This window comes from Salvia hispanica, chromosome 4, assembly GCF_029641045.1.
Source record: "Salvia hispanica isolate PSC_SH4W2 chromosome 4, Shi_PSC_v1, whole genome shotgun sequence".
Classification (NCBI taxonomy): Eukaryota; Viridiplantae; Streptophyta; class Magnoliopsida; order Lamiales; family Lamiaceae; genus Salvia; species Salvia hispanica.
The window spans coordinates 49,017,807-49,031,256 of NC_142695.1; the positions used below are offsets into that span (position 1 = coordinate 49,017,807).

The window sequence follows — 13,450 nt, forward strand, 5'->3', positions numbered from 1 at the left end:
TCCAGAGAAATTATGAAATTTTTACAACATGCTATTAATAAATATTCCCTCCCTTCCACTAAATATAAAATATACAAGATTTTCTTATGTGTTGAGATTGTGTTAACTAAGTAATAAAGGAATAATAAAGTAGTCCACTATAGATGGTGTTGTTTCCATGGTAGAAAATGAAAACCCTGTAAAAATTAAAAAAAAACAAGACAGTTTAGGCAGTCTATGAATCACAATTCTACAAAACAGTAAATGTACGTGCCTACAAAAATGAAGTACTCCGTACTAAAAATTGAATAGACGCAGACGCCTGCTCCATCATAGTCAATAGAGTTGTTGTGCATTAATGGGACTCAACCTGTCCACTTCCGTAGTTTGAGGGGCCAATACTGGATTCTTGAGCAACATTTTTGAGCTGAAGGTTTGTTTTTTCCTTGTCAATGCTAGTAGTCATACTCATAACTGGTTCGTTCATCTAGATTACCTCAATTTGATTCTCCTCTTCTTATGCTCTTTATATTTCTTTGTTGCTATAGATTAACCAACTACTTGGATCCTGTTTCTGAGGTGAGCCCTATTTACTATGCTTAATAATTGAGTTAATTTGAGTTTCAGGGTAAAAATCATGACTAGCTGGATTTCAATTTGTGTTCTGTCTCTTACTTAAAATTTCAATTGATTTTCACTTGCTCAGTTTACAATGACATGAAGCTAACCGCATTTGATTTCTTTCATACACGTCAAAAAAAATGTTAAGTTGTCAAAGGGTTTAGATAATTGAACTTAAAGAGACAATTGTGGTTTGGAAAGAGAGAATCGTAGTTAATTAGATGAATTTGGAAAGGTTTATGCTGGGAATAACAAATCGTAGTACGATTATATTTCTAAATTGATTGTTGATTATAAGATCATTTAAAATATATTAACTTTCTACGTTATCAACTGAGTTGCTTTGTAGGAAGGGGGCAAATTTATATATGAAATTTTTTTAAGAAATTGAGGAAGGGCATTTTGTGAGAAATTAAAAGAAATAAAATTTATATTGGATTAGTATTGTTGTAAGATGTGGCTGAGCATTGCAATGAGGGTGCATGGAAGCTTGAGGTAGGGAACACAACATCAAAGCAAGAAGCTCAAAAATTAGTTGAGCTACTAGCCGTTAGGTAGTTATAACCGTTTCTTGAGTGAAGCTCTTCACTTGCTTTTCTTCTTTGATTGTATAAGTAGTTGTGTTAGCACATTCACTTGAGAGTAATCAAGACCTGTAAATCTTCCTCTGATATTCAATAAAGATTTCGGTTTTCTCTCTCAAAAGCATCTCTTCTCTCCATCACAAACGCTCGTTCTTGATAGTTCAATCACACGCTATTTTCAACAAGTATATATGTGTGGGGAAAAATATGAGGGGCAAATGCCTCACCCACCCCGAAGGTAGATCTGCCCATGCCTCAACTAACTATATGAGTAGTAACTAAGTTCTGATTACAGTTTTTACCTTTTCCATGTATTCATATACATAGAATTCATTTATTTGTAATATTGTCTATACAGTTGTTCAAAGTGAACCTTTCTTCAAAGGAATGTACAACCAGAATTTTGTTGTAGAGATTCCAAAAACATTTTATCCAAACAAAGTAACTGCTTGGTTTTTGAATAACTAGAAAAGTAAAAATAAAGTTCGTATATTTTAGTTGTATTTGATTGTGGCCTCTACAAATTCTGACAGGTCAGGAGATGAAATCTGTCAATAAAGGATCACAAACTGAGATGAAATCTGTGAATGAAGGATCACAAACTCTACTAGCTGAGATGCTAGCATCATCCTTTGATAAAAAGTTTGATAAGTTGTCTGCAGATCCTTCATATTCCTATGCTGCATCCATCTATAACGTTTCTCAGACACTCTGGGAAAAAAATGTAGAAGCCTATACTCCTAAATTGGTGTCAATTGGTCCATTACATCATAATGGATCAAAACTTCATGGCATGGAAGCTTTTAAGTTGAGATCCACACACAAGTTCTTGACCAGATTTGGAATTGGCCTACATACCATAGCCAAATTTGCAGCAAAGGAAGAAAGTTTTGTTCGTGGATGTTATGAGGGTACAGTTAGGCTTCTTCCTAAGCAACTTGCTGAAGTGATTGTGTTGGATGGAATATTCATTGTTGAACTTTTCCTGGAAACCTATTTCATTCAGCTGAGGGAAGGAGAGAAAATATTTGGCATTCCCTGGATGCTCAATGACTTAATGCATGATATGTTGTTGCTAGAGAATCAGCTACCTATAAGAATAATGGCGAGCCTATTGAATTTCGTAGATCTTTCATTCATGAATGGAGGCACCATGGTCACCATCTATGATCTTGCTCACAAGTTCTTCAAGAACATTGGTAATACGAGCAAGCTACCATTGACAGCCCGTTGTTATCAGGCTAGGCATTTTGTTGAGTTCCTACTGTTTCTCCATGCTCCGACAGAGAAACATGCGGCTTCCCAGGATAAGGGAATAAAAATGCAATTGGCATCTAAGAAGTTTGAATACGATCGCACTGTAGGAGAGCTTGTCAATGCTGGAGTCAAGCTTCATCGTGGGGATGAAAGTTGTTTGTTTGATGTTTTCTTTGATAAAAACACAGGTGTGTTGACCATCCCCAAATTGACAGTAAATGAATCGACTGAGACATTCTTCCGGAATCTTGTAGCCTTTGAACACTTGGGCTATTATGGATACTTTTCCAAGAACATAACAAGTTATGTAATGCTCATGGATAGGTTCATAAACACTTCAGGTGATGTTGATCTACTTGTTAAGCATGGCATTATCGAGAAAAAATTCGATAAACCAGTTCGGAGTCGTAAAGTAGCAGACCTTTTCAATAATCTGCACGAAGGAGTTTTGACTGAAGTAAACGATTTCTATTTTGCTGATCTCTGTGGAGATTTGAAGGACTACAACAATGGTACGTATCACCAGTGGAAAGCCTGTTGGTTTAGATGGAGAATGATGCTGAGAGGCAAATGGGACGGATGGAAAAAGACGCTGGGACGCGATTATTTCAAGAACCCTTGGTCCTGCTTATCTGTTGGCGCTGCAGTTGTGTTGCTCATTCTTACCATAATACAAACAGTCTGTTCAATTCTCCAGGTATAGTTTCACATCCAATCACATGTTCACACTATTCAATTATGATTGCATTTTATTATTTTTACACTAGTGCTGCTCTATCATCCCCTGTCACTTATTTTTTGTTTAGGTTTTATGAGTTCTTCTCCACCACCCTGCTGCCATCTTCTTCTAATCCACGATGTCCGGCGAACTAGCTGGAGAATGCAGTCCACCACAGCCGTATAAGGATCTTGTGTTAATTTTATCTTTCCAAAATCAATAACCCTATATATATTGAAATCTGTTGCAATTAGTTAAAATACTGCATATATATTTCAATTTAGCAGGGTGTTTTCCAGTCATCTTCTCTTATCTAGGACTTTTTTAAGAATGTGAATGGTCTAAAGTTATGCATTCGAACCACGTGTACCATGTTTTGGAAATGAGTAGTGCACATTTTGAATACATGCATGCTCTTCTTGTTGATTTTAAAGTTGGATGCTGATGTTTATTGAGGGATTTGTATATTGTTTGATTCTGAGGTTGGAATTGTTCATTTGCATTGTTGTTGTCTATAAGTTTCCTTTCTACAAATTCTGACAGATCCCATAATCAGGAAGATGAAATCTGTCAATCAAGGATCGCATACTCAACTAGTAGTTGAAATATTAATAGATCCGTTTGATAAAAAAAAATTGATAAGTTGTCTGCAGCTCCTCCATATTCCTATACAGCATCTATCTCTGAAGTTTCTCAGACACACCGGAAAGAAAATGAAGGAGCCTTTACTCCTCGGTTAGTGTCAAGTGGTCAATTGGAACCTTAAAAACTGAGATTCATGCATTTGTTTGTAACCAGATATGGAATTGGCCTAGAGTCTATAGCAGCAAAGGAAGAAAGTTTTGTTCATGGGTGTTATGATGGTACCATAATAGCCCTAAGATTCCGGAACTGAGACATTATTGCAGAATCTTAGGGCTATTATGGTACTCTTCCAAGAACATTACTACAAGTTATGCGATGCTAATGGATAGGTTCATAAACACTTCAGGTGATGTTCATCTACTTGTTGAGCATGTCATCATCGTGAATAAGTTAATTTGGTCAGAGTGAACAAGTGGCACAGAGGATTTTTAACTGAAGTGAATGATTTCTATTTTAATAACCTACTTGTTGATTGAGTATAGTAAGAGTTACTGTCACCAGTTGAATGTCGGTTGGTTTTAGACGGAGAATGATGCTGAGAAACAAATGCTCATGAGAACGATTATTCCCTCCGTCTCAGATTAAGAATTATTTTTTGCCATAAAAGTCCGTCTCAGTTTAAGAGTCACTTTTAGAATTTTTCATATTTGGTCATACCATTTTACCTCATTCTTCATTAAAATTACATAAAGATGTCATTATCCACATTAAAATAAATTAAAACAAAAATCAAAAGTCAAAAGGAACCCACCTTCAACCAACTCCATCATCTCACTTCATTTATTACACACTCCACCATCTCACTTCATTTATTACACACTACAACTCTTTCTTAAAATTCGAGCCATAACAATAAGTGACTCCAAATGTGGGACGGAGGGAGTATTTTAGTAGTGCAAATAGTCTGTTCAATTCTGCAGGTATAGTTTCACATCAGCAGTCACATTTTCAGACCATTCCTTTAAGGCCATCCGCATCCTTGTCTCTTATCCGTCTCTTAACCGTCACGTCTATTAATTATTCATAGGCCCCACTGTACTTTTCAGCTCATCTCTTAACTAAGAGACAGCACATGCATCCCTCCATCTCTTAACCATATCTTAACTATTCATTCAATTTCATTTTTTATTTTTAATTCCAACAAATTCAATTAATAAAAACACACTTCATTAAATAAAATAAAAATTACAATTTAAAAACCTAAAAAATAAAAAAAATACATAGTTTAAAATCCTAAAATTAAAAAAATACATAATTAAAATACTCTAAATTAAACTATAAAAACTACTCCGCCGGCGAATCATCCCCCGAAGTCGGCGGTGCACCCAAGTTAGATCGATCTCGAATACCAAGTTGAGCTCTCAGATGCTCAATTCCGTCCATATGGGCTTCAAATTGGCGAGGATTCATCGTGTCAGCCATCGTGGCGACCAGGTACATGGACATTAGGCTATTGTAGCCCGTGCCCGTGCCCGTGCCGGAGCCCGAGCCCGAGCCCGCCTGGCTTGATTCGCCGCGGCCCCTCCCCCTCCCTCTCCCTCTCCCCCTTGTTCTCGCCGCCTTCGCCGCCTTGGTCTCTTGCGGCCGACGTCGTGCACCGGAAGAAGACCCCCCTGCATCATCGGTTGGCGTGCCCTCACGTGAGGTGTTGCCTTCACCGCCATCACTAGACGAGTAGTGGCCACGCGCCATGTGCTTCGTGCGTTTCGAGCCCGACTCGACACTGCCATCCCACCTTTCAAGGTGGTGGACTTGCGACCAAACATCGACAAAATTGAAATCTTTACCGACGTCGTCTTTGAAGACCCGCAACGCCGCTCTTAGGATGTCGGCTCCACTGGCTCCGATTTGATAATTCGCCTCTTCTGCCCTGAATATCGTGCAAAAATTTTTGACATCTTTGTCGCATCGGTCCCAATGACTGCGGAGCATCTTCACGTTGCGGGCAAAGGTGTTCTTCGGCTTTCGTGCGTTGTAAACTTCGGTGACTTTTTTCCAAAAACACTCTTTGGTTTGTTGATTCCCGACGATAGGATCGTACGAGATGCTGATCCAAGCGTCGTACAGAGCCAACGTCTCGTTTTGGCTGTATGGATGACGACTGCCGTCCCCCACAACCTCGTGGTCCTCCTCTTCCTCCTCGGCATTGACGCCGATCCTGCCGACGGAGCCTCCACCTATTGGCCAGTCAGGCAAAGTGCGTTCAGGCGGCAAAAAATTCTCCGAAATTTGGGATAATCCTGGCGATTGCCCGTACCTCTGGGGGAGGGAGGGACGGTAGTATGCATCCACATCAAAATGTGGTGTTTGGTACGCCGGCGGAGTGGTCGAGGCTTGGGTGCTCGGCAACGAATCGGGAGTACCCAAAAAGTTGTACATGCTCGGCCAATCGTCGAACGAGTTCAAGTCGAACCTGCCCGAGCGCCGCCTGCCGGAGTCGCCGTCGCCGCCGCCGGAGCCGCCGCCGCAGGAGTTTCCATCGCCGGACATTTTTTCAACAATTGGAGATAAAGGAATAGATGAGTGTAGTGAATGGAAGAGAAATGAGAGTAGTGTTTGTGTGTAAAATGGTGAATGGAGTTTGGAGTATATTTATAGAATAATAAAAGAAAAGAAAAAAAAATTTAAAAATTCGATCGTTTGATACAACGGTCATTTGACCGTTTAATTTTATTTTTTTCTTAAATTTGAATTTTTTGAATTTATAAAAAAATAAATAAATTATTACGTCATAATTTCGACGCTCACTCGCGGGCCGGCGAGTGAGCGTCACGCCATCCTCCAGCGCGCGCCACGTGGGGCGCGCGCGTCGTCTCGCCAGCTCGAGGCTGGCCTCGCCGGCACGCGTCGCGCGACGAGATGTCTCGTCTCGTCGAGACCAGACCGAGACAGCATCGCGTCTGCGATGCGGATGCCCTAATGACATATATTCATGTCCATAAACTCTTACACTATGTGCTACTCTATCCCATGTCACTTAATCAAGTTCTGATGATGTTTACCTTTAACATTTCATTCACCTTCTTCATATTGTTCAAACTTTTATTTAAATTGTGTATGATGTGTTTTGTAGTATCTAATTCTATCTTGGATTCATCTATCAAATGGAGCCTTATTACTTTAACTTTATAAGTTACCAGAACTCAGATTTTTGTTGAGATTCTTTCTGAAAATGGAATGATATTGTATCAGCGGTTGAAATTGGGTGTGGCTAGTGTTAGATCTGAAACTAAAATAATTGATAATTAGGCTATTCAATTGTGGTTTAAATTGGGAGTACTTTATAAAAAATGTATTTATTGTTTGGTCAGTCGAGATGAATTTAGACATTGATCAGTTTATCGAACGAGCTATCTAGTAGAGAAACGATATCAACTATAACCATTCTCTAATCAATTTGGCAAGCTTTGCGCATATTTGTAAGAGAGTCAAGACTAGTACTAAATTATCATAAATAGAAGATTACAAAATTAATCTGTATAATAAATTAATATACTATTATATGGGCTTCAGACAATATGATATTCGGCCTGCACACTTTAGAGTTCCAAATATCAATTCAGCCGAATATGCTTCGCTAAATCGAAACAATCTCACACAATCCGAAAAAATCTCACAAACATAAATAAAAACAAATCAAGAAAATGACACAAAAATTTGGTAACCCAATTTCGCGAACCACCTACGACAATCAATTGACTACTTGGATATAGGTATACATGAAGGTGGTGTTCGGTTATCAAGATAAAATAATACCAAGATACAATTTAGGATTGAGTTGTGAGATTATTTTAGTCATAGGAGATTAGCTATGACTAATTATCCCATGATTATCCATCTAGGATTAAGTTGTGGGGTTGATTCTTATGAACCAAACACACTACAAATTTAATCTCGGATACAATCTTGCAAACCGAACACCCTGAGTTATTTTTAGTAATGCCGCCTACTTGTACTTGCCTTCGAAACTTATCAAACCTACACATATAAAGTATGAATGCGTCACACACAATTTCGACGCGAGTCACACTCCACAACTTACTTCTTAATAGATATGCGTTGGCCTAACGATAGCCTGATTAATACTGAAGACAAAGTTTATGAGTTCAAGAACACTTCAATGCAACCTTTAAATTTCCATTGCTAGTTGCTCTATTTTTTCAAAATGGAAGGTGGCATTTTGAATAGCCCTCAAATCTAAGATGTTGACTTATGAATCTCACAATACAGTTTCATAATTACATATGGAGATGAATACTCCACTAGATAAGCAAAGCATGTGAGCTTTCTTTGTGGTTATAATTTAATTTTCATATCAAATTCAGAGCCCTTGGGCACAAACTCTTTTTACTGTTGAAAGCAAGATTAAAAAGGAGAAATAATTCAAATATAAAAATAAAAAATTGAAAATGAAGCCAAAAACTAATAAAGTGTTTTTAATTTGTTAACCATCTATATTTATTATTTTAATATTTAATTAATACATCAAAATTACTAATATAATCTTGTTTTGATTGTACAAAATTTGGTTGTTTATGTTACCCTAAAACATAAGCAAAAAATTGCAACACAATAATGTGCAGATGCTCCCCTGTCCCTCTCAACGATTACATCAACTTGTATAATTCAAATCATACTAAGCTATAGATAATAAATGCAGCCCTTGAAAAGACTGCATTGTTACATTGGATTAATAGGTACATTAGCATTTAGAAACATTATTGTAGTGATGTTAAATTTGATGGACAAGTGATGTAAGACACCTAATCAAAATGGAAGTATAAGTTGAACAAAAGTAGACAATCCACCGACCAGTCTCATGCAGCCAGCAATGAGAGATTGACAGCTCATCATTGATTCTAATCAGAATACTTAAAGAAGTTCCCACAAACTCCTAATTTACATTATCCATTGCAAAATTTATTCAAGGCAACAATTACTTTTCTACATTGTTATTTTTGAATTAATCCTTACTATTTGAAGACAAGCTAAGATACATTGTCAAAAGCTGTTTAAAACATAAAATTAGACATAGCATCTAGTCACAAGTAAATATAATAACTGATCAACCTTGTGTTTATACTATATATATGAGTAGTATAAGATTAATTTTCCTAAAAAGGCATTGAGCATACGCCAAGAACCGATTTGGATAATGTTGATTAACTAGATTTGGATCCGATCCACAATATTCTTTACATATCTATGCATCAAACGTGTGCGATTCTCTCTTCTTAGAAAGTGTGAATAAAATAATATTTATTTGAGAAAACAATTGTGTAGGTCAAGATAAGAGATATATAGGGGCCCAAGTGGGAAAAGGAAATGAACAAAGTGTCTACATACATACGTTGCTCAAGTTCATGCATGTTCCCACCTAATATAATACACATGCTTCTAATAAAAGACATGCTTCGAATCTATTTCAAAATAACTTCTCAACCTATAATAACATTCCTTCCAACACAGACCACATGCTCACACACACACACACACACACACCATATATTTATATTAGTATTAATATTTCATTTTCTTAAAATGAAATATTTTACCAATTGAGTTGTGATGTTGCAATGTTTTAAAAGCTGAATTTAATTGTAAAATACTCATTAAGCTAACCAAGCTTTGAACACTAATGCAATACAAAAGAAGATTTTTTGTATACTTTTTGTGTAATACTAATAGCTACCGATCAGATTCAGACAAATAAATGTGCCTTTGATTTTATTCTAACAAGGCATAATTAATTTAGTTCATTCAATCAACTAACAATATCTAGGAATATAGTCTATTCGCCTGCAGCAAAATAGCCTCGAGCTCATAAGCAATATCTTGCAACGAACCTGGTTTTGCAAAAACACCATTCATTCCAACCTGCAAGCACTTCTCCCTCGTCTCTTCGTCGTCGCTCGCGGTCAAGGCCACGATCAGCAGCCAGTTCCGGCTCCTGAACTTGCGTAACTTCATGGCGACTTCGAAGCCATCCAAGTCGGGAAGGTGAAGGTCCAGAAGCACGAGTTGGAGTGAGGACGCAGACAGACCAAGAGCACTGAGGCATTCGTATCCAGATGAGACTGCAGACACGACGCATCCCAGCTTCTCCAGCAACTTCCTCGTCACGGCTCTGTTCACATCATCAGCATCGGCTAAGAGAACTTTCAGACCTCTGAAGGCAGAGTTAGATTGCATGCGCTGCATAGATTGTTCATTTTCTAATATGCCTCTTGCAATGGATGCCCGGGCCTGGAAGCGCAAGACGAGAGCCACACTCTGATCGAAGCCCTCCGGATTTGATATCATCCAGATGTCTCCTTGCATCAGCTGTTTCAGTAATTAGATTAAGAAAATATTCTGGCCACGAATCAACAAAACTCTAGAAATCTAACACATTTTACATAAACTTAATAACCATCTATACATCCCAATTTCATGAATTTCAACAGAGGATCCGAACATTTGCTCATAAAGTAAAGAGGCTGAGTGCATACCTGAACAAGTTTTTTGCATACGTTAAAGCTCATGGTTTCCTCGCCTCCACCAGAGCATCTCTGCCTACTGTACTGGATCATAGAAGAACTGTTGGCTTCTTGGGAACCGGTATGGCAAATACCGGCTTCAAGCCTAACATAAGCATATCCATCTGATGAATTCGACCTCCATTGCCCTCGTCTCTGCTCATTCCACACCTGACTCCCACTTGCTGAATACACTCGTAACAAAAGAAAACCACCTCCTCTGTTTGCATTCAACAGATTACCAACCATATGCAAAATCACCTGAAACACTCTTCTCTCATCACCTATCACATAATTTGGCAACGACTTATCCACTTCAATAACAAAATTATATCCCCTATGAGCACATAGGCATTTGGAGAGGCAAGCAGCTTCTTTAATCATAGAATGCAGTTTAAAGGGCTTCATATCCAAGGGGAATCTCCTATTGTCCTTCGCTGCAGTGTCCATGACATCATTTATCAGTGTTGAAAGAACGTTACCAGTCTTGAATGTTGTGTCAATGAGAAGAAGCTGCTCCTCACTAAGCTGTTCATCCTGCAACACTGAGAGCAGGCCAAGAATTGAATGCATTGGCCTTCTTAATCCATTACTCATCACCATTTGAAATGCATTGCGTGCCTGACTTGCCATTAGTGCATCCTGTTTGGCCTGCTCCAGCGCTCGATTTTGTTCCACAAGCTTGTCTCTCATGAGTTGAGATTCTTCAAGAATAGCTGCATGGGATAGAGCCACAGCAACTTGATCAGCAACCACCTCTACTATCTCGAGTTCCTGTTTGCTCCACGTTCTACCCTTCCCATCGGGAAGGACCAACACGAGTATGGCATAACAGGCGGGAACCATCTCAGGAGTGCCACCTTTGAAATTGGAAACCCTCAGCATTGGCACCCTAATCGCAGCCACAGATCCCGGCTCACCAACTTCCCTACTGCTTGCAAGAGAAAGGGGTGATTCGGGATCAAGTATTTTCACCCGTTCACTTCCCTTGATCTCTCTCACATCAGGCTCACTAGTAGGGATGACTGAGGTATATGCGTTTGGGTAGTTATGCTCTCTCAACTCATGTGTTAAAGTTATCTCCGTTCTACCCGTGTTTGGCATCCAAACAACGCAGTTCTTCAAATCCAGAGTCTTTGACAGCTCAACAAGAGTCGTGTACAAAATAGTATGGCGATCAAGATACTTGCGGATCTCATGTGTTAGCATCCTAACATGCAAGCCAGCCTCCTTCTGCTTCTTGATAATCCCAACTTCCCGGTCAAGATCCCAAGTCTTCTTCTTCAGCATGATCTCCCTCACCTTCACCTTTAGCAGCAACGGGATGAGGGTGAAGAGGGTTATAGCCGTTGCAAACGAAACAAGGGCAGTGAGACACTTGAAAATGGTGAGAGCAAGCATGAGTTGAAAGGTGTGAGGTCCGTACGTCCAACCATTCAGCAAATGAGTCATCCCACACAGGACAATGAACGCGATGAACTGAATCAGCACCCATTTGAAAGGAATGTTGGAGCAACTAAGGAAGTAAAGCAGCTCAATAGGGATGGAGAAGTAGGCCACTGCGATCAAGAAATCACTGACTTTTTGGCACTCCAAGATGTTCTCAACGCTCCAAAAACCCTCCTCGTCACAGCTGCAGTGGTACTCATTGTCTGCAGCCGAGACGCAAACAGACAACGACAACAAAAACAACAACACCAGCAACGCAGATGCAAATGTCTTGAACATTGCATCCAACGAATTTTGATGCTTCAATCCATTTATCTCATTTAGGCTCCCAATGCAACTAGATACACAAATGGACCACTCCTATCACAATCTCACAACAAAACCGCGGGCATTCATTTCCTGACGGAAAATATTCAATCGAATCAAAACCCATAAATAGATATACAAGATTACATATATTATTCAACCCAGAATTCAACCAAATGCAGACAAAAAAAGATCTGACCCGCCAACCAGCCTATAACTTCCAAAAAGGGCGATTATAATATTCAATTTCTGGGATTCAGAACTGTAATTGAACTAATCACATAAACAAATTTCCAATAGGACCCCAGATTAACACCCCCACACCCCAAAAAATGAAATAAAAATCTGGAATCATGCCAATTGAACTGACCGATAAAAATATCAGAAAACTCCGAAAGAAAAATACGGTAAAATCAATAACAACTGGTACCTGGAAAATCACACTATCCTTTAGATCTTATTCTTCAATTAAATAGAAAAAGGATTTTAGACCTTCATCTGTGTCTCGCTGCTACCATCGAGCAGAAGCAAAAGCTTAAATTTCTGCTCAAGAAATCAAAAAGCCCATTGATAAATCCTTCAAAAGAGAGCTTCCGAGGAAATTTTGTTGCCAAAAACAGCCCAGCTATTAGAAGCTGAAATTTTGATCTACCTCAGCCAAAATGCTGCTTCATCTAATTGTTTTTCAACCGGCACAATCCGCCGCTCAGAAGAGATTTTGCAAGCAGAAAATCAGGATCAAGCTCCATTACACGCATTTGCATCTGTACGTAGTCTAATTGGCAGGAAGTTCACCAGGATACTTTGGAAAAAGTTGGCTATCAATTCGTTCCAAATTTTGTGCTTATATGTGGAAATTTCGAAAGAAAAATTGAAGAGAGAGACATAGATGGGAGTGTTAGGCAAATCGCGGAGAGAAAGAGATGCGTGAGGAGTTCGTTCCCAGCAGTGGCTGGAGCGAAAACAGGTGGAGAAATGAACTGGAAACGAATAGCAGGAAAAGTGAGAATATTTCGTATGTTTATATGTTTAGAGAGAGAGAGATGAGAAAATCTAGAGAGAGGTGGTGGGGCCCGCTGGGTTTCACATTAAGAGAACTTAGACGCACTCCTTTTTTTTATTTGTTCCATCCTTACCAACCAATAAAAGTACATTTATAATATTAGCAAAACTATAAAAAGATATATTTATTTCTTTTTACAGTATACTACTCCCTCCGTCCCAGCTTAGCCGGCACAGGATTTTAGGAGTTATTGGTTAAAGTGTTTAATTGGGGAGAGAGAAGATGTGTGTAAGTATTAAAGTAGAGAGATAAAGAAAGATGGATATTTTAATAGGAGTGAGAAAAAGTGATTGAGTGTATTAATTGGAGA

At 38.8% G+C, this 13,450-nt stretch overlaps 2 protein-coding genes across 4 annotated transcripts; one reads left to right on the forward strand and one right to left on the reverse strand.

Annotated features, from left to right (window-relative positions):
* The first annotated feature begins 301 nt into the window (after positions 1-301).
* Positions 302-3,564, forward strand: LOC125196867 (UPF0481 protein At3g47200-like). Of its 3 annotated transcripts, XM_089055958.1 has the most exons (4): positions 302-412; positions 528-558; positions 1,718-3,138; positions 3,248-3,564. In XM_089055958.1, exons 3-4 carry the CDS (start codon positions 1,726-1,728, stop codon positions 3,254-3,256), a joined length of 1,422 nt encoding a protein of 473 aa, XP_088912084.1. In that variant the 5' UTR covers positions 302-412; positions 528-558; positions 1,718-1,725; the 3' UTR covers positions 3,257-3,564. The 3 variants fall into 3 exon arrangements, with proteins under 3 accessions (XP_088912084.1, XP_088912085.1, XP_088912086.1); XM_089055959.1 differs by lacking the exon at positions 528-558 and having other exon boundaries at positions 353-412; XM_089055960.1 differs by lacking the exons at positions 302-412; positions 3,248-3,564 and having other exon boundaries at positions 420-558; positions 1,718-3,144.
* A 5,884-nt stretch (positions 3,565-9,448) lies between these two features.
* On the reverse strand, positions 9,449-13,077 carry LOC125196145 (protein EIN4-like). The gene is made up of 4 exons (XM_048094537.2): positions 12,730-13,077; positions 12,508-12,620; positions 10,296-12,170; positions 9,449-10,128 (listed from the first exon to the last, which is right to left on the reverse strand). Exons 3-4 carry the CDS (start codon positions 12,048-12,050, stop codon positions 9,583-9,585), a joined length of 2,301 nt encoding a protein of 766 aa, XP_047950494.1. The 5' UTR covers positions 12,051-12,170; positions 12,508-12,620; positions 12,730-13,077; the 3' UTR covers positions 9,449-9,582.
* Between the last annotated feature and the right edge of the window lie 373 nt (positions 13,078-13,450).